This window comes from Corvus moneduloides, chromosome 7 (assembly GCF_009650955.1).
Source record: "Corvus moneduloides isolate bCorMon1 chromosome 7, bCorMon1.pri, whole genome shotgun sequence".
In the NCBI taxonomy this organism is placed as follows: domain Eukaryota; kingdom Metazoa; phylum Chordata; class Aves; order Passeriformes; family Corvidae; genus Corvus; species Corvus moneduloides.
Window position 1 is genome coordinate 22,958,002 of NC_045482.1, and position 26,512 is coordinate 22,984,513.

Here is a 26,512-nt window from a genome sequence, read left to right on the forward strand (position 1 = left end):
TTGAGGAGATATATCTCTGAATGCTACTTGTGAGAAACACATCAAAACTGGGTTTTTGAAAAAGTGTTTCACTTAAACAAAAATATAAATTACAACATTTCTTTATTGTCTTAGAGCAACAATGCTTCCAGTACACACATATATGTGTAAATATTCCAGAACTGGGGACAATTTTTGAGCTGAGACAGCCAGTAGTATCCTGCAATACTGAGGAGCTATAGAGTACATTTGAAAGCTTCAGTAATTTTAATGGTGAAGAATACAAAGAGGTAATTCACTACATAGAATTTCAGCTGGTTAAAGGTGCTAGTGATACATAGGGCACACTGTAGAAAAATGCAAGGGTTTTTTAGTTTTTTGAAGTGCTCTAATTGCTGCCTCCATTCCCAGTTACAATGTTCTACAATGCTGTGGAGGCTAATGTGAGATGGAAATGGTTAAGGAAGTCATTGTTGCAGCATTAGGTCGATATTTTAATTGCTGCAGTGACAAAATCATGTTAACTTTGGAAGCAGACTTTGTCAGATTGCCAGCAAACATACTGTTCTTAGATCTGTCAGGTGTGGAGTGTCATGGTCTCAGAAGGCACTAAGGGCTGTAGACTGGCTTAGTCATTATAAAAGGCACTCTGGCTTTTCATGTAACCATTCTTTATGTATTCCAGTAAGTTGTTGGGAATTCCCTGCTCCAAAGCTCTTGACAATTTTGTGCTTTCTCGTTTAATGTTTCTTTGCAACTTTATTGTTTTGGTATTATTAAATGTATGGTTTTGTATTCCAGTATATTAGATGATGTAAAGAAACATCTAGCTATCTGTGTGTCTTATCCTTCTATCAAAAGACATTATTTTGGTGTGACACTTCTCTGTTGACCTTCTTTCAAAATGACTGAATCTATCTCCACCTTCTTCATTTCCTGAAATAAGTGCTGTGTTGGGTCACTGTCCTGGGTAATAATAGAAATCTCAGGTCAGCCACACCTATAAAGGTTATTCATAGGGATTAAGATGGTGACCTGAAGTTCAAAATGGTCCCATCACTGATATTTTGGATAATCTTGAATGAATTGTTAAGGTTTGACCCTTCAAAAGGTACTTGTTAATATTCATTTCCTACATCTCAGATTTTGCATTGAAATGTACTAACATCTGCAAGTGGTTCAAATACTTCAGCAATTAGGACTAAATATCTTGGGAAAAAAAATATTTACACATGCACACATACCTATATAGATGTCTGTGTTTGTCTGTCCCCTGAAGTTCAGGATGGAGCAGATTATTTGGAATGATAAAACTGTGTTCAAATTCTGCCTGCCATGTACTCTATAAGTAGTTTCTTTATGGTCTATGAGAACATTCATCTAAATACTATTATTGATATTTCCAGATTAGTAACAATGGCAAAGTTCATTTTGGCAAGAAACTGGACTGTTGAAACTACGTAGAACTCTGGGTTTTGAAAAGAGTAGAAGTTGGTTTACTGTTAGCAATAGCTAAGTTTATTTCTAAGCAGATGTTTGTTGGGCAGAAAGGCAGTCAACCATGAAATATTACTGAGAACAGGAATAACTCCGTGAAGTTCAGTGGCTTAGATTATACAGAAATTTAATCTAGTTATCTTTAGTGGTTTTATGGCCTTGTCTTTCCTATGAAATGAACTTCCTCAGGGTTTGGGGGTTTTTTCTCCTTTATTTTTTTTCCTTTTTTTTTTTAGACTGGGAAGTCCTTATTGGAGTATTCCGTTGTCCTGTTTAAATTTTGAAAGCCAATTTAATGGCATAAATTCAAAATTCAGATGTTTGTTTGTTTTTAAGGAAATGCAATACATGGTCGTTCCACTTCAATTTACGGTAACTTTTATAGTGAACCAATGCTGGTGTACAAGATTATTAGTGTTAAACATCCAACTGTTGTGCAGATGGATAAGCTGCAAAGGTAGAATTGCCACTAAGAAAAGTGCAGCTGAATGTACTTATTAAAAATTTGATTCCTTGAAACTGTCCACAGTGTAAGACAAAACTGAAAGCGGTTGCTAAACACTGGGGTTGTGCAGTAAGCAGGGGCAAATGGTTAATTTATCTTAAAATGTTAGCCATTGGCTGGGCAGATTTCCTTTCACTGCAGTGTTTTAAAGTTAATTATTGATTCCAAATGTACTTATTAGAAGTATTTCCTTCATCTATAACTTTCTGGTGCATTCAGAGGTATGATTCCTCAGCTGAATTCTTGTACCAAGGATGAGAACATGACTATTGAAATTGGATGAGTTGGGCTCTGTGCCCAAATGAACCGGTTTATTCCTGACTAGTGTTTGTCATCTCTATCTGTATATAAAGCCAGACATGGTTTAAGCCATGTGACCCTTCACCACCCAGAGGTGGAGGCTGTCTCCCGCAGGTGCTGCAGCTGTTGTGCCAGCTGTGCTGATGTATGGCCTGCTGACTGCAGGGGCTTCCTAACACTTTGTGGCTGCTGTGAGCGCTCCTTGGATCATCTCTGATTGTAGCTGTAGCTGCCTACATGTCTGAGTCAGACTCTTACCTGCACTGCCATGACCAGTTCTGCTTGGCAGTTGAATTTCTCGTATATTATTAATGTTGTATTAGTACTACATCTGGAAGCTTTCCTAGGTGTTATCTAATTCTTGTGTTTTTTCATTTCAGAGTTGACAATGATTCATTGTGCAGTCAGACATTCACCCCAGCAGCTATTTGGATGCACCAAGGAATGGCATCCTGCATCTTCTTAGCATACAGCTGCTAAATCTTTGTAACTGAACTTCAGAACTAACTTTCTGGGTGTGAAAAGAATTGTTCATTTTAATACACTGTGAAGTTACAAACATTTTAAAATATGTCATATTGTGTGCTTGACGTTCAGGCATCTGAATGATGTTCTTAACCACTTAAAATCACTTTTCTGTCAGAATTCAAAATTTGAGTTAAAAAGTAGCTGCGTGAGTTAAAACAGTAGTTTACAAAAGAAAAATAAAAATTGTCTCTTGGTTCAAACCAAGAGTGAATTTTTAAATTAGAAGGCAATATGTGAGGAAAATTGATGAGGGCTCTGGAAGTGAGTTAGAACAGCTCTTCTGTTTGTATGATTCAATTTAAATTACAGCTATCAAGAAGAACCAGAAATGATAAATAAGGTTGTAACATGGGGTTTTTTTTAATTGCATGCACAAGGATTTTGGACAAGATTGTCATTTGTAAAAAGTCAGCAGTCAGAAAGTATTGGATCTAATAGGTGATAAGCATCTACCAAAACATTATCCTTTAAAGAATGAGAAAAGACTGACTTGGGTTTGTTTCAGATAAGGCTGTAAGGAAAATCTGACCCTAAGGCCAGAGCAGCATCGCTGCACGTGTTACGTACACAGGATTTCACTTCCTTTTAGTGGGCAGGTTTGTGAATGCCGCTTGTTTTCTTACCTGTAAGACTCAGCCAGAGGTACCACGTGTTTTTGCTGCAGTTGTCTTGCTTTGTGTATGAAAAACCAGCATTGGTTTAGTTCCAGATTGTTTGACAGCCTAATGCTGTTTTGTTACCACTTTCATGAGTCTGCACCATTGGTAAATGAAGCAGTCTGAACTTCCTTTTTAAAATTTTTTTTGGTTTTTTATTCTCCTTGTTCTTTTGATGAGCAAGGGGGAGACACCAGGAGGGAAAGTGAGCAGCCATAGGGGCAAGGATGCTGCTTTTTGGAGTAATGCCAGCCTAAGCTATTTCTTGAACTGTTACCTTGATTTGTGGGTCCACAGTTGCCTCCGTTGCATTTGGATCTTTTCAGCCAAACTGAGGGAAAGGTTGGCTTGAAAGCTGAGCTGCCAGCAGGACCAGCAAAGCCATCTTTGTTCTTTATTTGGTACTGCACCAAAGCCATTTTATCAGACCAGCAGATCTTACCACCCGTCTTAAAGCTTTTTGACTTCCCGATACCGCCCTTTTCCTCTTCACTATCTGCACATCCTAGATATCTCAGAAAGTGCTGTTTCTACTTGACAACTTTATCAGGAGTTGAATTTCCATGTTAAAACATCTGATCAGTAATGTTTGAAAGATTTCAGCTTTCCACGCTGTTTTTGGTTGACTTGGTGCTATGTTCAGGCCATCAAAGGTCAGTGCAGACAAATCATTCCTAATGTGCAGCTAGACATCTACTGGAGAGCTCCACCAGAAGCTGCCCTGCCCTTGGAAACCTTGCTCTTGTTTTTGTGGATGAATCTTCAATTTTGATTAAAGGCCTACCTTTACAACTTAGAGAATTTCATCCTACTGAAGGAATACTGGTTTCCTGATTTGTAAGGAGAAGCAGACTGCTATCTACAAAAGTAGGCTTATGTGCTGGATTTTGCTATGCTGATTTTAGCAAACTCCTTGCTATGTTTCATCAAGTCCCCAGATTTGTTGTGTTCACAGTATTGTAGTGAATTGCCTTAATGTATGAAAGAACTGCTTCTCATCTGTGTGCCCTTGATCACTTGCATTTAGGAAAATATTTACGTTTTTCATAAGTTTGCATAAAGAAGATTAGATTTACTAATTGGTCAGATTCTCTTACTACTGCTACTAGTTCTAATTTAAATGTGTCATGCTCCTATTTGCTAGGGCTTAAAATTCAAAAGAGTTCACTCACAGATTGTCTTAAATGAGTGTTCAGCAACTTTGTGCTTTAAAGAGACTTAAAATCAGCTTCTCTAGGCCACGGATGTAGACATGCTGCCCAAACTGGCTTTCATTAAACAACAGAATGGTTTTGCAAGAAATAGCCTGAATCTGTTGAGACTGCTGAACAAATGCTAACAAGCCCTGCTTGATCCAGGTTGAATAGCATTAAATAGTATTTTTACTATACTAAGCATTGTGTTCTGGAGTATCCTAGTCCCAGTTCCCTGAAATTATGCTGAAAAAGTAATCGCTCCATTAAGCATTCTGGTAATGAAGCAAGTGATTTGTGTATTACTGTAACATCTAAAATTCTCCTTAAAGAAATGAAGCAATTCTCCTTTTTTTACTCTTGTACATAAAAATTGTCTGTTGGGAGACAGAAAAATGTGTTGGAGGGCATAGCCACTGAGTACTGTGAGATGCAAAAGATGTACTGATGGGAAATGTGAGAAGAAAGTGCTTCCCTCTAACTTCTAGGCAGCTAAACCAAGCTACAACTGCAGGTTAGGATTTTGGAAATATCTAAACGCAAAAATTACTACTTTTTTGTCTTTTCCAGGATAAAATTGTCCAAATGTCAACATTTTCCTAGTATTCTTTCTAGCAGATTGTTTCAAGATAGCAGCTCATAAAGGCTCACAGAAGAAAGAAAAATTAGGTGATAATGTTTTAATCCACAATGTTCAAACAGCTTGTGATTTAATTCAAGATTTGGATATATGGGGTATGCAGATCTAGGACAATGTACATAAAACTGCTTTATGTGTGTATACTTGAACACACACACACACACATACTTTCAAGGGCAAAGGGGTAACAAATGAGAGAAACTATGTATATTTCGTGCTGTTGCTACACTTTTGGCTGCTAGTGTTACCTGATCGACTGTGGACATCTTGAGTTGTCTGTACCATCTTACCAGCATTTTCTGTATTAATATCAGCTGCAGGAAAGGTGGTGTTAAGTATCTGTCTGAATCATTCACTGGCTGGATGAGCTGTTCTTGTTTCCGTCTTTCCCAAGAGCTAAACATAGCTGCTTTTGTCAGGCTAAACTGATTGTAATTTGTCCTGTGGTGCCTGTGCATGCGTGTAAATCTCTATGTGCTACATAGGAGAAAGTTGTACAAATTGTTCTGAGCATGACAGACCACTCCTTTTTTCCTGAAGAGCACAGGGTATCCTGTGTGTGACTGTGTATTACATCATACATCTGGAGAAAATGGACTTCTAATGTCAGCTCTGCTGTAGTGAATATTTGTAGTGAACTGAAAAGGTTGCATGCAGTGAGCTTTAGTATGGCAGTCTCAAGGTTCAGGATCATCTCTGAGAAATGTCAAAAGTAGCATGGTGTCCACTGGCCCCAAAAATTTGGGAACAGTTATTCTCGGTACTGCCTGCACACAGCTTTTTCTCAGCTTTTACTTTAAGTCACTTTTGCTGGGTATAAGGCAAGCTTACAGCACTGCAGTGTTCATTGCCTTCCATGAGAGCACAATTAAGATCTTGTCTGTGCTGGAGGTGTCACTGTGTGTGTAACTGCACTGATACAGTTGAATTAATGAAAATTTGTGGTAAGTCTTGCTGCCGTGTCAGACCCTCGCTGCAGGCACTGCAGCCAGGTGCCTGTACTGATGCCACGCTCCCCTCCCAAATAGGAAATGATGCAGGAGGCAAATATTTCAGAAGTAATGAAGTTAAACTCCAGTTCTGTTCTAATGAGATTTGAGCTTCTACGTTTTATTCTAGGAAACCACGTAGAGTGTTGGGAGTAATTTAGAGGACTTTGGGAATGTCATTTGCAGTCTCATACATGCTATATGCAGTCTCATTGCAATCCAAACAAAGTTGGTGTACGTGTTGCAGCATGCAGACCCAGCAGTTTGCTCCCTGGTGCTCTGTAGAAAAGCCGTGTTGAGAAGTTTTGCCAACGTTATACACTGCTGTCTTCTGGTCTGTCAGTTCTATACAATGTTGAAATTTATAAAACTTCTGGGTAGATTTTCAGCATGTGCAAATGAATGCTGAACCACTGGGTGAGGGTGGAACTAGGCTGATATGTGCAAGTGCAGAAAACTGACAACTCCTTACATAATGAGTCTGATGGTTTAAAAAGTTTCTACTGATCTTCCTCTTGTTTTAAAACTGTATTACTAATTTAATAACACTTGGCTGCTTCTGTTCATTTTGGTGGTTTTGCCATGGAGAAGAATCACAGTTATGGAGATGTGGTCACTCTCCCATAGCAAATTACAAGTTCAGTGTCAGACCATATCTATATAAAAATAAATATAAACATAATAATATTTAAATAACATATATATAATGTGTGTGTATACATGCACCACTTGCAGCAGCATAGTCTCAAACGTGGACTCCTTGAATGTCAAAATACCACGACAAATTAGCACAAACTCCTAGCTGAAATTTAGTTGATAGTCATTTCAATCTTTGCTGAAATAATTGTAGAAGTATCTTGTGCTTCCTTTCTTTTTGACTGCAGTATGTAAAGGCAGTGAGGTATGAAATCCTGATGAATTTAACAGTGTTAGTATTTCTTGAATTCGGGATGTGCTTTCCTAGTTATACCTGAGACTTGCTTTAATCCTTTACCAGCGATGCTGTGCATGACCTGTTTCAATGTATTGATTATAATGAGTTGTATCTGCTGCGTTTTATCATATTGCAGAATATTAAAACCGTAAGGGCACTTCTTGAAATTTCTGAAGTGAGTAGCAAAAAGATGAATGGAACTTTCAGTCCAGCACAGGTCATGCTGACCTCACTTCTATGGCAAACACTGTGAAAGACTATGGAAACAATTGCAGTGAAGTAACTAGGAAGGACTGTGATGGTCCGAGTATGATTTCCTGTTCTTCAGCTCATGGAGGAATCGTTTATTCTCATGGAAAGTGATGCAAGATGCTGCTGTTCTCACTGAGGTTGGTTCAACTGTAACTTGACATAGGCATGTAACAAGCTGCTGAGCAGCAGAATTGGACCTTCTTGGTATCAGAATTACAGTAACCTTTGTGTTGCACTCAGGCAGTGTATCTACACTGGCTTGTTCTTTGCTGATTACATTAGTTAGGCCTGGTGACACTTAGAAAAGGAAAAACATTTGCAAAGTGAGTAGGAAGGATAAAATATCTAATGTGATCTGTACTTTGAAACATAAATTGTGCCACTTGAAGAGCCTTTTCATGGGGACATCCAGATTCAGTCTTGATGATGAAGTCTTACAGAACTGGCTTTTTCTACCCTTTTTTTGTCTGATGTGCCATCTTTCTGACAACTGGAGACGTTGGCTGTGGTGTGGTCTCTCAGAGGAAATTAGGATTTTGGAACACAGAAGAAAGGGCCAGAGCCAGCTGCCTCAACTGTTCCATTGATGTTGTCAAAAAGCAGCAGGAGTAGACTGGGCTACCTATGAAATAGTTGTGTAATGGCATTAGGAGGAAGAACATCCATTATCTTCTTTAAAACAGAACAGAGGGATTCACAGTAACAATGCTGCTGCTATGCTGGGTGCAGTATGTTGCCCATAAGGAATCAGCAATTTTAGACAAAGGGATTTTGATAGGAATTGACTCCCTCATGCACGGTCGGGCTCAAGTTCTTCAATTTATTTAACTTGAATAAACAGAAAATGACATAGCAGATCCCATGTCAGCCAAAAGAGCCATCTGTGGTCTAACCCTGTGACAAACAGTATAGCAATACTTCCAATGCCACCAACAGTGTGGAGTTTGCCAGAAAAGCAGATGCTTCTTTTGACATGCATCTTCAATGTGGTGCCATTTCTATCCTATAATTGCTGTCTGTGGAGGGAGGGTGGATAGGATAGTGAGATGAGCAGAATGGGGACACTGTGGGTTTTGGTGGAAAAGCCAAGAGTTTGGAAAATAATAAAAAAAGAAATTAAAAAGAAGTGTAAAAATAATTTTTAAAAAGCTGAAATAAAAAGCTGCAAAATTCTCCTGTGTCCATCATGAAATCTGTGACACTTTTAAAGTAAGAGACAATACGTATCTAAAGTCTAATACAATATGGAAGATGAGTAAATAATACTTCAGAAACTTCCATGCAGAGTTTTAAACTTTACAAAAAAAAGGCATTCCTTCTCTATTATTTTAAAGAACTAAAGACTGGCCAAACATACTTAACATAATTTTTTTTGTTTTGTTTTCTGTACTGTTAGTTTTTGTAATACAGATACTCAGGCAGTTCTTGAATAAGCCAAGGTGTCTGTATCTATACTCTGCTACTTTTTAATCAGCTTTATGAAATGTGCAGACTTAGCAGGATTAACCTCCAAAATACAGTGATGGATGGCATCCGTAATATTTAAGAGATGTCATATTTCCTGCTTTATGAAATTAACAATGTAACTACCTACACCCATAAAAATATACGCATTTTAAACATCACAAATAGGAGTTCTTGAAAGCAGCATGTTTTTGATCGCATTGAATATTGTCCCCCTGGCCCTGTTTGTTGGCACTGGGGGTAAAAGTTCACAACAGATAATGACAGAAAAGTTGAACAAATAGCAGTAGAACGGGAGATTACCATTCTTCTAATGAGAGTCTGTCCTCTGAACAGAAGTAACTGTCTTATGTGGTGCAGGAGTCTCACTACCAGAGCTTAGTTTTGTGGGATTTACTTTGAGAAATGGTTACCTACTCTCTTGTATTTTCCTACAAGGGAGCCAAAAAATATCCAGGATAAAGCCATGTCTCTCATTTTCCATATATTTAAGTCCCACTTCTTCCCATTACACTGTAAGTGCAGTCAGAGGATAATACATATTATTTATTTTCAGATCTTAGTACGCTGACATTTGAAGAGTTTTTAAATGGAGGTAGTGAGGTAGGAGTTTCCTGTGTAATTAATGCTAAAGCAGAGCCCTTTATACAATGAGAAAGGACCACTGTGAACCTCTTAATGCTTATGAAAAGCTTATTGAATAATTTTTTACTTAGATTTCATGAGTGCTGTCCTCTGAGCTGCCACTGAACTGCTTGTGAGCTGTATGTGATTTGCAAGCTCTTATGTGACCATCTATGGTCTAATCTGAACTACTGCATGACCCAGGAGTTTCTAAGTTAATTGCTGTTTCAGGTGAAGCATTTCTCCTACCAAGGATATCTTGAATGTTTCCTGTTGTGGAGAACATAGTAGGATTTTATACCCTGCTATTAACATGTACCAAGAGATGCGTAATGCAAGGGAGGAATTTCTTATTATTTGGATTCAGCGTCACATGTTGGACTTGCTACCTTTTGGGTGCTTGCATAAACTATTAGCATGCAAGTTACACCTCTGTGAAAATGGATGTGTTTTCTTTTAATTATAATTTGAATCCTCAGGCTAGAACAAAAACTTCAACATAGTCTAGATATTCAGTGCCCTGTGCTTTCTGGATCCTGGGCAAAAGCTTTGGCTGGTTTCAGTGAAGAACATAGGCCTGTGTGTGTACGAGAATCACGAAGGAAGTTGGCAGTGAATTCTTTTGTGTCTATTGCTCAGTGAAGGGCTAACCACAAAAACACGTACATGTTTTTTGTCTGTCTGGTAGATCTTAGTACCACGCTCTCTTTCTTCAGGTACTTCAGCATCTTGACTTTCTCTTTAGATTCTTTTAATGTGGCCTAGCTGTTGGATTGCTGCAGCTTGTTCATTTTTCAGAAACTAAAACTCAAATATTTTGCTTTATATGCGTCAATAATTCTGTCACGGCTAGGGCAAGGTACCAAGGTATTGTTTCGGGGGATAGTCCAGGAAATCCAGGTATAAAACTGAGAGGGAAGACGGACGCTGTGATTCACGATGAGCAGGTGGAAGGGGAAAGGGAGGGTTCATTACATCTGGAAAGGAACAGGATGTAGCCTAGTTCATCACTCCCCTTGCTCTCCTTTGGGGTAGCTTTTGTGCTGTGGTGTGGCTAGGTTTGTGTATTCTGCACCTTTTATTTGTCTCTGAACTAGAGGAATCAGTCAGTGGAGCACCTAAAAATCCATGTCAGGGGATAAGGTCAGTGGAGTAGGTGAGTTCTTGGGAACTGAAGCATTTTCGTTTATCACTGAGACTCTAGAAGACCTACCTGAACCAGCTTCTTGCACTCATTTCTTGTTTTATTGTTACCATCTCACCTGCCAACTCCAAGTCAGAAAGCTTTTTTTTTTAAGTAAAAACAATGAAAAATTCTCCACACCCTATTCTTGGAGAAAAAAATCTGTTCAGAAGCATCAGTGTGGGTTTTGTCATATACTTCAATGTGGATGGGATTATGCTCATGCTTTTTCAAGTGTCTTCATAGAAAGGATGTAGATAGATTTTGAGCTTTCTTTCATTAGGAACAGAAGATTGCTGTTGCATTAATAAGTGTAGTTTAAATAATATTGGTTCAATTTCCTGTAAAAATATGAAGACGTGACATTTTGTAAGAAGCTGGAATGGTTAACTTGGGTACTTTCTGGTTTTAGTAATTGTTGCTTTCTGGTGAGAACAAGTTCAGTCCTGCTATGTTACTGTAAGATCTGAGGAAAGGACGCAAAATAGCTCAGTGGGGAGAGAGCTTGAGTTATAATCAGAAGAGTCTAGAGGTGAAATTGTTAGGAGCATCTGAGCCATGACTAGGGGTTTATGCCAGACTTTGTCTTGTTTCATTGCTGATAGAGCCACTCTTCATGAGCTTTTAAAAAGGAAGCTCTGAGAAGTACCTACTCATTCATGCATTTCTCTATTTCAAGGAAGGGCTTCTTTAAGTGGTTCAGAAAAAATGCATTAACTGTTTCCCTGGATTTTACCAGAAACATTTTTCTTACTGGCAAATCGGTTCAAAATAGTTAAAACACAATGAAGAAGAAAGAGAATATTAACTAAAAACAGATGAGAGTGAAAATAATTTTTTAAAAATTATTATAATCTTCATAGATGCACGATGATTATCCACCTATGGTTTTGTTTCCTTTTGTTTTCTTTTAGTATGGAAAAGACTGTTACCTGTATTTAGAAAAATAGTTTTCATAGGACTTGGCTGTAACATACAGCCAAGAAAAAAGATACAACCCTATATTTTTATCTTGCAAAACTCTTCTTAAAACTTATGTATTAAGGCAAGAGTTCAGTTCAGTGAATATGTCAGTGTGATATATTTTTTTCCTTGAGTACTTAATTTTTATCCTATTTATTGCAGTCCATCATTGCTGTAATCCCAACTGTAGTATTTTTGGCGCAGTTCTTTCATACCAAGATAGGGAACACTTAGAGAGTTTTTTGGGAGAAACACGGCTGGATCTCCAGGTGCTCCTGGGCTGCCTGTGATGTTTTGTAACAGGCAGAGTCTTTGCCTGATGCCAGCCTCCATCCTCAAGGTCCTGCATCTTCCCAGTAGTTGTTTCTGCTCCATGTGGTTGAAGCACTAACACCCGTCATCACCATCTAAAGGAAGATGCAATAGGCTTGGATCCTGGGTATGCAAATAGCTCTGTATGATCACAAAACACGATATCCATAGTTTCTGCCTTGTGCAGGAAACCAACCCTTGCTGGAATAGTCCTGTCGACTCTTACAGTGTCACTATGAAATCATATTTTTTATCTTATCCATGCAAAGAAAAGTGAAGGTTGGCGGTTTAAAGGAGAAAAAGGAGGCAGGTATCAGGGTTTTTCCTACCTGAGGAGATTTTCAATAGGAGTCTGGAGCTTCTGAGATACTCTTTATACTGGTGGTATGCTGAAATTGCTTAGATTTGGTTGCTGAATCTTCCTGTGACAAGCGCTTACAGACTGAAGAACAACAGTTGGAGAACCTACCCTAAGGCAGGAGATGTGAGTAAAGCAGCAGCAGAGCTTTCAGTTTCTACTAGTTGACTCATGTCCACTGAGAATTGAACTTGGAGAGGCCTCCAGAAATTCAGTTTTGCTTGCCATAATGTTTCAGACATGATGAGGAAAAACATGAAACAGAATAGTGCAGGACACTCAAAATGGCATCTCCGCTGCAGCTGTTACTTCGCTGGCTTAGAATAAGTGATCAAGGTTTAATGTTTCCTTATTTAAAGAAAGGCAATAAATTGACTGTTTTCATCCATGAACACTCATTTCTGTTAAACATTCGGAGTTGCTCTTTCTGCTAGGGACATAATTTAATTCCAAATGACTTCTGTTTCCTAAGCTGTGCACAAAGTGTTGCAGTGTCTTGCTTCACTAGGTATGGCATCTTCTGTTCTCCTGAGCCCTTGCTTTCATTGTACATGTAAAGCTCTCTCTAACCTAAAGTGTTAGGTGGATTAATAAATAAATTAAACAAGCAACCCCCACTTTAACAAAAAATAAATCCAGATTTAATACTTTTTCTCACTGTTGCACATATCCAAAAACGTATGGTAATTTTTATATCAGTGCCAGTTATTGAAGGTGCTGCTTTCAAAATCAGTGAGGTTAGGCAAAGCCAGGCAGGGTAAGCAGGTGCTTGTAGCATAGTCACCTGAACAAAGCTAGGGAAACACTACTGATGAGATTTTGATACTATGAGATGATCCAAGTAGCAGTTCTGGCTAAATCTGATAGTTAATTGTATGCTGCAATTTATGGTTTGAATTTAGAGTTTGATGTATGAGAACTAACTCTGTTGTTAAAAGTCGTGGTACTTTTCCCATTAGGAATTTTAGCTGAGTGATTAAACTCATAATTAAATGCTAGTATGTTGTATAACTTCATATGCATGCTTTTATTGCACAAAGAGACTTAAATGGATTGCTACTGTAGTGATCATACTCTGCTTTGGGACAGTCATTGTCCAAGTTGCCTTCTGCTCGTTGAAGTTCTGTTGGACTTCTGTAGTCTGAAGGCAGCAGGGATCAGTATCTCTCGGGTCGATGGAATTTCTTGGGGTTATTCCATTTTGGTTTGGTGTCTTTTTTTTCAGTTGACAGCAAAGAGATTCTCCTCTTCCTTGGTAGACAAAATCCTGCTCTGACTCATTTGCAGTCCTTAGGCATAGAATGGTATGTAAGAAAGACAGGAATGGCTCATATAAAATGAGTATATTCTCCAGCTGTTTTTCAGTACTTGCGATTATTCCCACTTGGGTTTATATTGAGAAGAAAACACAGGCAGACAACTCTCCTTGTTTTAAGGCACTTCATGGGGACTGTTCAGTCACTGAGCTTTTCATTTTCCGGATAAGTACCTGTGGTTTTCCCTTTTCTGTGGTGGGGCTGCGGAGGGCTGGAGGGAAGGTCCCTCAGAGATCAGGCAGGAGTGTTGGGAGCTCCTCACAGCTGGCTCTAGAATGGGAGGGGGAGATCATAGAGCAGATGGGCTGATTATTCTGTCACTGGCCTTTTTTGCTTAGATGTTTGTTGAAGATGAGAGGAAGGAAACTGCTATGTAAAAAGAGCAATTGCTAATTACCTTTTGGAGTGAAAACTAAGGAGGGAATGGCAAAACAGTGTGACAATGGTATCTCTTGTGAACAGGAATATTGTCGCAAGAAATAATGGTCTGTTGCTTACATTCATTCCTCCTATCCTTGAGTTCCGTGTTTTAATTTAAGATGCAATGATTAAAAAAAAAATTAATAAATGTATTTTTGTGTATGTTGCGATATTGCGAGTTGTTGTGAGATCCATGTAGTAAAAACTTAAGAACAGCTTTTGATATGGATTTGCAGCAGAAACTACAGTTTGTAAACCAAAACTTTTCAAATTTGATTTCAGGTTTTAGACAAAGCTCTCAGTTAAGATTTGTGAAAGCTGTTTCTAAACAAACAACCCCAGACTTTGGCCAGGTCTCCACTGCAGAATGTCTTGCCAGCAAAGCACAGTGTATCAGCCAGGGTGTGGAAAAAAGTCATACATTCTCGCTGACATCAATATGTTGGCCAAAGCCCAGGTGTGGATGCAGCTGTACAGGCAGAAGAGTGCTTTTATCGGCTTAGCTGATGTTGTCTTGGGAGGTGATGCAACTACGCCAGCAGACAAACTCTTCTGGCCTGCGCTGTCAGCGTAGGAGGCTCCGCCAGCGTGGTCACGGCGTCGAGGCTGCACTGCCAACCAGCCCTTTGCAGCAAGAGCAACTGGAAAAAAAGGCCCCTTTGAACAACAGAGGGACCTCTATAATTTAGTTTTTACAAGTAGTTGTCGATGAGGAACAGAGTGGAAAGAGTGATTCAGATTTTAAAATTAAAGTTTTAATGTAAAAAACATGTTTTAGTTGTATGGCTTTAAGATGTCACTGTCCCTTTAGTGGCTGGCTGGCTGTCATTGGGTTGCAGGCTTTGAGAGCTACAGGGCACCCAGCACATGTGTTTAGTAAAGCTTTTAAGGCTTGTAAAGGTATGAATAGTCTCTGTGGAAGCAGTGAAAAACCTTCTGTCTGTAAATTTAGGAAGACAACTGTAGTCCCATTTACATTCCCGTCATGTTTGAATGTGACCACTAGCACTAGAACATCTTCATGTTTAAATAGAAGTTTAATTTTCTCAGAATGGAGTGCTTATGTTTTACAGAGTTAGGATTCCTGCTCTCTCTACACACAGACGCACATTTTCCTCTCCTGCCTTTGGCCAGCTGGTGACAAGATTTTACAAAACTCCGGGTCTTCATAACATAGAAAAACAAAGATTTTAAGGGAAAAACAATGTAAGAAATAAAAACAAAACCCAACCAAAGATCCTGAAAAACTTAATAGAGGCTCTTAGCCTTCAATTGTATTTACCAGTTTAGATGAAGACAGGTATGTTGAGTTTTCTGGCAACGATATGTGCGCATTTCAAAACCATGAACAGAGCAGTTGTGCATTTGATCATTGTTTGCATTTTGAGAACTTCACTGAAGGCTTTTTGAAGAGAATATCGCTGTGCCAGACTAAGTCTGTTCTGTTGTGAAAATGTTTTGAAGCTAGTTGCTCTGTCATTCTGCATTGCTTGTGACCCTAAAAATAATTGCCTGGCGTTACTGGAAGCAGAGTGGTCTGACAGACTGACTTGAGCTGCTATTGTTAAAATCCGTCAATGTTTCCATTGCAAACTTGGAAGGGAGCATTTAATCTTTTTCCCTGGAAGAAATTCTAGATCAGTGCTTCAATTCCAAATGTAAATATTTTGGAAGAGATTTGATGTTTCTAAAAATCTTTATTAAAAACAACCAAACCAAAACAAAAAAATCTCTAACCCTATGGCAATGAAATACTGATATTCAGTTTTGAAATGTTAAATGATCAGGAATGTATTTCATTCATGTAATTTTCAATTCAATTAAATTAGGCAGCAACAATGTACTACTTATCAATGTTGATTTTATAGCAAGTCTTGCAGTTGGCTGTTCCAGGCCATTATAGCTGCATAATAAACTTTGCAACATGCCAAATTGGAGGATTTCAAAACCTTCCTAGAGAAACACAAAAAAGAAACGCATAATTACCATAAAGTATCTGATACAAGGCATGCCTTTGTACTTTTCTCCCACTCACACTTTCATTCCAATTTCCTGAGGTTATCTCCACAATAGTTTTGCTTTTCGTGTTTATTTTCTTGTGTGTAGTTTCATGGGTGCTTTAAACAGAGGTAAACTCTAATCCTTTCTTCTCTGCCTTCACATTCCTGTTTCCTGTCTTGTGACAGCCAAAGCTTTTGCATAGTGCAAAGCCACATGTGGTGTACCAGATCAGGGAAGATAATTTTTTGGTTCGGTTTGTGGCTATACAACTGTTTGTACTAATGCAAAGAAGAGAGTGGCACTAGGGTGGGAACAAGTGAGTCTGCATTGACATCTCACTTTATTCCACTTTATTTTTTTCCCCCTACTGTGCCTTTCTTCTGCATTTACAGGCCAATTCTTTGCTATGAGCTTCTGGTGGAAGCTCAGGCTTTTGCAGGAAAGGGGGCACATGCAGCCAGTTCATCAGTGAAAACCGTGTAGTCACAAGAGGTTTACAGGCAACTTCAGTTCTCTAGTATATTTTTTGAAGTATTCCTCTCTTACAATACCACAGACATGTTCATAGTACTTTTTGTACAGTACCCTGCTACACTTTTGTTAATGCAAATGATTTCTCTACTGCAGATTTCCTCTAGGATATTTTTAAGAGTGATAGCATTACATACCTTGAGGAGTAGGTAGAAGTACTTATGTGCTTTTCTCCTTTTGAAACTTGAATATCTTACCATTATATAGGGGCCTTTTTTCTTGACAATTGTGAAGTAATCCACAAGTATGGAGATAGTCGGTAGTATGAAAGTTCTGCCACGGCACACCATTCATTTAAAGTCTGGTCCTTAAGCTATCAGTGCTCCTTCTCTATCTTTAAAAAATCAGTAGCAGTATAGTGTGAAGTACTAAAATCCAGAAGAGAGAGAAAAGAGGCTTCTAATTATTTTTGCATTTTTGGATAGATTAAGGAAAGAGCATGGTCTTTGTGTCTGCCACAATTTGACATGTGAAGCAGTCATGGAGCTATAAACTTTGTACCTGCTGGCACCTAGAGGAACAATGTCTCCTATTTCATTTTCACACCAGATGACACAATGAGGAGTGATAAAATCCTATGAGTGATATTCAGTGGAGGTTATATATAATTTGAGCCTTTGTCATGCACTGAGCATGCATCAAATGGTGGTTGGGTGTATTAGAATGTGCCTGTGAATCCTGTCCCAAATGTGGCGTGAATGCAGTTGTATTTAAAATCCATGAGTAATTACGCACAGATTGAACACAGTGCTCCAAATGGTAACCAGGCTGCTGTAGACTGAGCTGTTGTGCATGCTGTGATTACTACCTGTACTTTAACGTGCTTTTTCCTTTGCAGCAGTCCATTGTACCAGCCCACCCAATGGCTCCTCCTAGTCCCAGCACCACCAGCAGTAATAACAACAGTAGTAGCAGCAGCAACTCAGGATGGGATCAATTAAGTAAAACTAACCTTTACATCAGAGCACTGCCTCCAAACACCACTGATCAGGACCTGGTAAAATTATGCCAACCGTAAGTACTACGTTTAAATGTGAATTATAATGTCGTACCTTAAAAGCTTATAGTGGGTATACAGCATGTTTGGATTATGAGGGAAGAAAACCAGACCCATAAACAAACACCTCCATGCTGTGCTATGGTGGCAGGTTTCAACTTCGTTGGCAATCAGAAGGAAAATATTGTTTGACACTTCGGAGAAGCAAAGCAAGTGGGAATACAATGGTGAACTGAAGCAACCCACTGCTTTCATAAAAACTGTGATTACCCATAGTGCTGTTGAAATCTCAGAAAAAATTAATACCTAAATGTGAAACTTGCTATTGAGAGCCTGCATAGAGGATCTCCTCTGTTCAGTACCAAGATAATCTGTTGATACAAACGTGAGTAATTGTTCTGAATCACTGTAAACTACAATGTGCATTTGAAGGTTTAGCCTAGTTTCAGACTAATTTATGGCTGTACTTTACTGCACAGTTATTTTTATGATTAGAAATAGTTGATCCGCGTAAGAACCCTCTCTAGTGGCTGAAGTTCTGGCTTAGCAGAAGGTTTTCAGGCAGTGTTGTTAACATAAGATTTTTTTGCTTATGAGAGTTATTTGTTTTGTTTTTTAATTTCTACAGCAGCATATGCCTCTTACTTTCGAATATGGATTATATGTCAAAAGACTGTGCAGTTGGGTTGTTTATACACTGCTTAAAATCACCTGCCTTAAATGTTTTACTGAATTTTTAAAATGTCTTAATACTTCTGAAATTCTTAGTGCCCTGTCTGGATTATTTTGAAATCAAAAGTACTCAGCTAAATTTTCAATACTACATGTAAGAAAACTCCAAATATAAGTATCTTGGATGAAGAATTATTAAGATTTGTATATAATGCTACTGTCTGAAATTCTAAAAAAAATTTTATGTTCCATTTAGCAGATAAGTGACTAGGAGTATACAAAAACAGAGCACAACACAATTAAGAAAAATAGCTAGGAGAAGCTGTAAATTTAAGCTTGTAAATCCAAGCTTATATGAAGTACCTTTGGTTTTGAATATTGCAAAAAATCTGATACCTAATTTATAGAGGAGATTTTCTATTTTTATTAAAAAAACCCCCATGGACTTTCAGGGTAGTAGTCACATATAAGTCATCTTAGTATTATAATAAAAACAGCTTGCTCTCAGGTCTTTAAAGAAAAAAAAATATATTTGCTCATTTTTCCAACAGCAAATGAAATCCTTGTGTTTTGCAGAGAAGAGAAAAGATAATCAACCTGTGAAAAGACTTGTTGATAAATTAAACATTTGTGACATTGACCTCTTGTAACTTGCATTTTAGTTGCAAATGCATGTTTTACAGAAGTGGATTTTTCCTTCCCGTTTTTGTCTTTTGAACTAATGAAGAAACCTTGGCCTGTGCACTCATGTTATGTTAGGACAGAGCTGTGAGGTTATTTTGCACTGGAGCCGCCCCAGTAACTATTATTTGTGCAGTGGTTACTATAGCTCCTTAATCTCTTTCTGAAGACATTTTGGTTTGCACAGTCTCAGATGTCATTGGTGCATGAACAGCCTAGAAAAAAATACATTTAATACTTCACTGTAACTGGTCCCCTTCCTCTTGGATAGCCAAAGGTTCCGATTTTGTTGTTGCTTTCAATATATAATTGTAGTTGGAATAGCACGAATCGTATAAATAAAGAACAGACAAGAACTTAAGCCATGAAGTTGTTAAATCAATTCTGATGTGAATTTACAGACTTGGAAGGTCATGGCAATTATTCCTGTGAGATATTTCCCTCCTAAGCATTTTACTTAAGAGGAAAGGAGACTGTCTCAAAATTCTCCATTTCTGCTGAGGAAGCAAGTGAGATGTCCAGAAACTTTAGACATGGACAACATAGTCCCTTAAGAACTAACTTGATGTGGCAGTAAGATAGGAATGGCAGCCCTCTCCATGCTCATCGAAGCTCAGTAAGCCACTTTTGTAGACCATGGAAAGTTTCAGATGCAAACCGTGTCCTTCTTGTAAATCTGCCTAAACTTCTAGGATGTAACAAGATAATCTTGAAAGTGAACCTACCATGTTCGTTGTTTAAGCTGAGATAATACAAAATAAATGGAGAATAAAATCTTGGACACACAGAAGTCAATGAATAGACTGTTGTTTACTCCAGGTCTCTGAAATATTTTTTTCAGCTCTTTCCAAATGCCTGAGATTTTACTGAGAGGCTTTCAGAATAACATCACTTCTGGGACTACGCTTGCTAACCCATGACACCTCCTTTTCTCCATATAGAGTGGGTCTTGCTGTTCTAAGAGGGTGTTCACTGCAGTGCTTGATGCTAAGAATGGATTGAAAGGCTGCTCTGCATATTGTAGAAATGATCTTGCTAGCTGGCAATAAGCAGCTTTCAGTGGATGTACATAAAAAGGTCACTGGCTTGTTTTGTATCTTTTGGCTGATGTCAGATCAGGAAGAGGAACACCTGTGGGTTGAGGAAATAATGGTTGAAAAACATTATCATTGCAAGTACCAGAAACATCCCATCTACAGAGATTTTTCCCTCTGATCATCATGGACTTGTATCATACACACTCTACTGAAAAGTTATTTTCAATGATGATTATGGTAGAGAAGGATTGCTTCTGACAGAATCCCTCAGAAGACAAGCTTGAATAATCTACAGAATTCTCGTGTGGGGGATTGTTATACAGTGACTTTCATTTGCTTTAGTCAGGATTTGCATTAGTTCTTGTCATGACAGCAGTGCTAATATTGGCCATGTTTTTATTTTGTTTAATTATTTTTGGTGAATCACTAGAGAAACCTCTTATCAGTTATGGAAGTGTTGGGCTTGCTCTCCTGTTTTAGCACAGCTGTGCAGTATTTACGAACACAGTGAACAAACGTTCACCAGCTTTGTGGAAAAGTATTTTCCTGGCAAGAGTACAACTTGCCAGTATACATGTCTACAAATCTGTCTCCACCTTCATCTGATTGGTCTGATTCTGTTTTTCTATTGGGTGAAGCTTTTTTCCTCTTTTCCAAGTGGAAAAGAGCACATTGTGTTTTTGTTGTGAGGGCTTGGGAGCATGGCTGTTTTTCAGAGAGTATTACTGGCTTTTGTGTGGGAAATGAAGCTGCCGTGTTTCTGAATAGTTCATTCAAACTTGAGCCTGCTACTCCAGTTCTGCATTGAGTAGAAAACAAATTTCTTCATGTCAGTTGTGCCAGAGGCAGAAGTGTGGGGAGGACTAAAGTAGGTATTGTTTGTCACAAGGATGTCATAACAGTCAGTCCAGAGCCAGAGGAGTGTCAGGGGGACACAGTGTGAGTCAGTCGTGGCCGTAAGAGCTTCCCATCAGGTATGTGGGAGCAGGCAAAGCAATCAATGCAGTGGCCCACAGATCCTGTCTTTTCTGTGGGAGGCTGGACAGGAGCAATCAGCTAAATAGGACAGGAGCGGAGGACAGGAGCCAGTGAGGTTTGGGAAAGCCTGCAGGAAGCTGCCTGACCCTGCTGTGTGGTTTCTTTTCACAACCATAGAGTGCCATTGCATGAGATCTGCGCTGAGCAAGCCTCTGCCATGAAGAGCTGGTTTTACAGGGTTGCAGAAGCAGTTGTAACTTCAGCCATGCCTAATTGCACTCCCTTCTCCTGGTGTGGGTATCAATACTTGATATGCTTTCTTCAGCTGTTCTGTGGGGTTTTGAACATATTATTTAGGCTTTAACTGTACTTTCTTATTTGGTGACTCTTAGTAATTTTTTTAAACTTATTGAATATCTGGATCTGAAGATACAAGATTAAATCCTTTCCAGTTATTCACTGAAATTGTTGAGCCTGCTTATCTGATTAGGGACTTACGTGATTGGGTCTTAGCAGATTCAGTCAGGAGTTTGTAACTTGCTTTGACATGTTTTCTAGGTACTTTCCAGACTCTCACTAAGCACTGTGCTTTGCTGAGGATGACCTTTATGCTGAAGCCACATGGTTCCAAAGCCCTGTACTTTCCACTGTCTTGCTTATGATTTACTTGCTGGCCTGCAGCAGCATTGTGTCTCTGTAATGCTGAGTTTCTTCAGAGACCTCCTTTTGTGGCATTTACATCATTAAATGAGGATGATGCAGCAGATCCTGCATCCTCCTGACGATCCCCAGTCCCTGGGTGAGATTTCAAGCTTTGAGGCTTAACCCAAGTCTCCTCTATTCAGTTCAGCATAAATCATCTGGCCAGCCCACCCTTTGGTATTCTCCTTTCCAGGCTGTTTTCTCACACTGTGCTGTTTGTATCAAGCTGTTTGTAGTCTATAGGATATTTTTGAAATTGCTTTTTTGTCTGGACAGTTTCACTTAGTTGGCCTTCCCCCTTAAGTTATCACTGTAGGGTCATATTGTGGATTTTTAATGGGATTACAATCAGGAAAGCAGCTGCTTTAATGTAACAAAATATAGAATTATCACAACAGGCCATTGCTCTGTGCCAGGATGGTCTGAACACAGAAACAGAACCTTGCTGTGGCTGCTTTTGCATATGTGCATTCTGAAATCACCTGTCTTGTTAAGAGAGTAATTTAAGGGTTCCTTGCTAAATGTTCAGCATCATGAACACAGGGATAGCTAAAACAACTGGCAAGCTAATGGTTTTCTTAAAACATGTGAGCCAGATGTGATATACAGCTTTGTTTTCAAAACCTACTTAGTTATATACTCCAGTGTTTCCCTGTTTTGGGGCAAGATCACTTAAAAGTTGTTTCAATTCCCTCTCTTAATAAAAGACATATTTTCATTGTCACGTGACATCCATTAACATATTAATGTTTCCATGTTCTTTGTTTGCTGTGTAATTGTGACCTCTCCCATGTTGCCATTTCTCATCTCCTTTAAACACACTTAGGACCGAAAAGAGGTGAACTGGAGCTCAAACGTTTGCTGTAGCAAGGAGCTGGCACTGCTGTGGTCGCTTAAGATCAAGAAATTTGCTAGTTTTAATCAGCATATCTCATTAGAAAAAAAAGGGCTGGACTTTAGAAAATAGTCTGAATATTTCTTGCATTTAACTCATTGGGAGAGTGGTGTGGGCTGGTCACTGCTGCTTAGAAATACTTACAGCACGTGAACACAACCCCTTTAGATAGATGGTATGGCTAAGTGAAAGTGGGATAGAAGTTTTGAAAGCTAACTTCTCCCATTCTTTTTAAAGTATTTCCATTTCTTTTCCTTTAGTCTCTGTTTTTCTTGCATTTTTCTTTCATGGTTTGCTGGCTGCAGTGAAGTATTGCCTTCATAATTATGTGGAATATGATTTCATGTCATATAATTAAATGTGATGCATCAGTGTCTCTGAAACTGTTCCCTTTGAGAACAGTATTAATACTGATTATATTGGAGTAGGAGCCTATCTATTGTTCTTACCTTTTTAGGGTAGAAAGAAGCCCTCTGCAAATTTCTTTTTTTTAGAGTTATGTGTGCATTTTTAAAATAGTATTATTGCATACATGTCTGAATAAATAACACCAGGTTTACAGTACATCATTTGGTTCTAGGAGGAGATAGATTCTTTAGTAATTGAGCAGTATATGATTTGTGTTGTTCAGCTCTGTTGTATAGTACCAGCATGCTATTTTTCTTTATTCTCTGTTCAAGGACTGTGGCATGGTTTGGAGTTTGTATTATCTGCAGTAGATTTTCCTTAGTTGCACTTTTCACTCAGTTTTGCTCTTCAGAGCAAACATACCGCCAAGGATGGTGAAGGTGTGCTCCCTGGATGTATTCACTTGACTGTGCCAGTGCTGTTGCCTGTGCAGGGGTGTGGAACACAGTAGAGAAACACCCACAGGAGCCCTGGGACCAGATTTAGATAATCTCAGTTGTGTCCTGCCCAGCCGATGCACCCAGCTTCTCAACCAGACAAACTGTCAGAGGAGGAGTGGCCTGCCACTGTGGTGTGCAAACCAGCTCTGCTGGCTTCTGTCTTAGCAGGTGATCTTCTGAGAGGTTGCTGTCAAAAACATGCATCCCATTTCTACAGCTGAAAAGTAATAGAATTCGTTATTGTATGTTCCTTTTGCCAGATGCACCAGAGAGATGTAGGCCTGATATGGAGGCCGAAATGCTCCTTTTTGTCAGGGCTTGACTTCCACAACAAGTAGCGAGGCATTTGCGTGGTATGCCATGGGAATTGTGATTGGCCTGGAGATGAGAAGTTTGGTTTAAACAGTCATTTCCTTTATTGTTTAGCAACTGCTTTCAGCAGTCATGTTATGAAGTGTCTAGTCTGGCATAACATGAAGGAAGACTCTATATCTTCCCCTCAATATTTGGACTTTAATTAGCTAGCAATAAAATTCAGACAGCTTTACATTCATGATCAAATGAAATCTACACTGAAATCCTCTCTGAGAAGTTCCAGGGTGTCTTTTTTACAATAATGCTTTCTTGTAGAATGTTATTAGGAACCCATAGGTATTTTCGGGGAAATTGTAATTGAGAGAAAAGTAAAAAAGTTGTCCTATCCTCCAGATGAAAATAATCTCTTGACATGCCTCTAATTTAAAACAAATATGGTTTTAATTTTCTCTTACCATTTTGTTACTAGGCAAAGATTGCAGTTTCTCAAACTCAGTATTTCGTTTAGCCTAACTTAAAAGCAGTTCCCCTCAGCACATTGTTTAAAAAACAAGCAATCCAAATACAGATGCACGAAGGAACTCGGTTTGCCCTGTACTCACAGATGTGGGGATCCAGTGATTGCACAAGCTCCCTCTCCCCTGGGAGATGAGTGTTTTGTTGCAGTGTGGGGCCAGAGGAATGGTGATCCCATGGAATTTCCTTGAGGAAGTGGGGGCGAGGGAGGAGAAGAGAGTGGAAGGAATGTTTCAGCTGCAGCTGCTTGTAAAAGAAGCACTAGGAAAACAGATTTGGTAGCATTACCACCACTGAAGATTTCTCCTTGGAAAACAAAAAGCTGATTTGGTAGTGCAGGGCTGTAAAATCTGTGAGTATTTGCAAGTCTGCAGGTATTTGTTGTACAGAGATGCAACCGCAGAGCTTCAGGAAAGAAATGTCCGGTGGCAGCTGTTGGAATGCCTTTGATCAGGGTCCCAGTCCCCAGCTTCCCCAGTGGCAGGGACCTGATGCAGATGGGAAGTGATAACAGCAGTTAGTCATTGGAATAACCAGTATTTCTAGAACATTTTGACAGGGATTTTTTAATTCCAGTGGACTACTAAAAATGCTAATGAGTACTAATCGGGCTTTTTAATTTGACATTCTGTGATGCCAAAAATTGTCCCTTCTGTCCGAGACCACTTAGGCAGGCATCTCAGTCAGAAACCAGTCCAGAATTGATTCAGCTTAGAGCCCAAGTTGGATTTGGCCTCAGTGTGCTTACATCAAGCTTATCCTTTTCTTCAGGAACCCATTCAGCATAGAAATCAGGATCAGTATTTTCAAGCAGATTCTTATATCCAATGTCCAATATCTCACGTGGTTTCACATAACTTGTAGAAATCTTGTGAAGTCTTGACTTTGTTTGCTAAAGGTTCATTCTGCTTAGCTCTGATTTCTGTAATGTTAACTCCTTGAAATTAAAAAATGAGCCATCTGATGTTGACACTGTATAAGGCCAGTCATTTTTCTGATAGCCTTTTAACCTTTTTTTACCTACATTATTGCCAAGCTACATTTACAGTTGACAAAAAACCGCCCCAAACACTTTGCAACCCACACAATAAATATTCATATTTAACCTGCAGAATGAAAGCAGTAGCAAATATAGGTAGACTATTTAATTCAGATCCTGCTACCTCCAATGAAATGTCTAACTGAGGAAATAGAAAAAACAGTGTTTATCTTTAAAAAAACTCCACAGAATTTTAAGCCTTGATCCTCAATTGTTTTCTCACAAGTCCTAAAATTTTGTTTTGACATTCAAAAAATGTAGAAAATTAAATAATTAAAGGGTTACCAAGAGAAGAATTAACATTTCACTGTTTAAATATCTGATCTTTGTAGATAGATGTGCTGTACCTGGGGAAAAAAAGTCAAATTTTTAATTTGAATGTTGATAATGTCATGATACATGGGCATAGAGCAAAAAAAAAAGCAACGAAAACTCAAAAAAAGAAGACTTTGATTTGGGGTCTGTTTTGACACTGTTACTAATACAAACATTCTACTTGAAATAACCTGTGTGAGTTGAGTTAATCATTAACAGAATCAATTTCAGTGGAAGAAATATGTTCTGATTTGTACTCCTGTCCTGCCCCTTACATTTCCATTTCTTTTCTTTAATCTCTTTATTTTACCAAAGAGGAAAATTGTCCACCAAATGTGTGTAACTTCACTTTTGGTTATAAATAATTACATTTAATTAACTGATAATTTTGGCCATCTTAACTGAAATATATTAGCCTAAAATGTGTGTTCTTCTTAAACACTTGTTTTCTGTATTCTGTGCAGTTTTGTAATTTTACATGTTATCTTTAGAAGACAGAGTCTGGATCAGTATTTTTTCCTAGGAGAACGTTGTGGACTTACGTCTTACACATTATTAATATTTCTAATCCTAGTTCTGCTTTCTGGCTTACATGTAGTCACTAATAAGCTTTCACAAGTCTTCTCAAAGTATCAACAATTATTCTGTTGCATTAGTAAGGACTTTATCATCTGCGTGAATGCAATAGTGAAATAAGTTATGTTAATAAAAGATCTAAAGTTGTGAGAAAAGAGCTTCATACAGGGTAGTACAAATACATGAGAAACTTCAAATCTTTTATTTGCAAACCCTTAATGTCAGAAATAAATCGAAAGACCTGAAAAAGAGCCAAACTACTTATTTCTGGTTTCAAGGACTTTGCTGAAAGGGTA

At 38.6% G+C, this 26,512-nt stretch overlaps 1 protein-coding gene across 4 annotated transcripts in view; it reads left to right on the plus strand.

Annotated features, from left to right (window-relative positions):
* The window catches only part of RBMS1 (RNA binding motif single stranded interacting protein 1), a 147,397-nt gene that overhangs the window by 61,185 nt on the left and 59,700 nt on the right, over nt 1-26,512 (plus strand). For all 4 annotated transcript variants that reach the window (XM_032115271.1, XM_032115269.1, XM_032115272.1 and 1 more), the window contains exon 2: nt 17,484-17,659. In XM_032115271.1, coding sequence (XP_031971162.1) covers nt 17,484-17,659 — 176 coding nt within the window. The remainder of the gene's footprint in view (nt 1-17,483; nt 17,660-26,512) is intronic.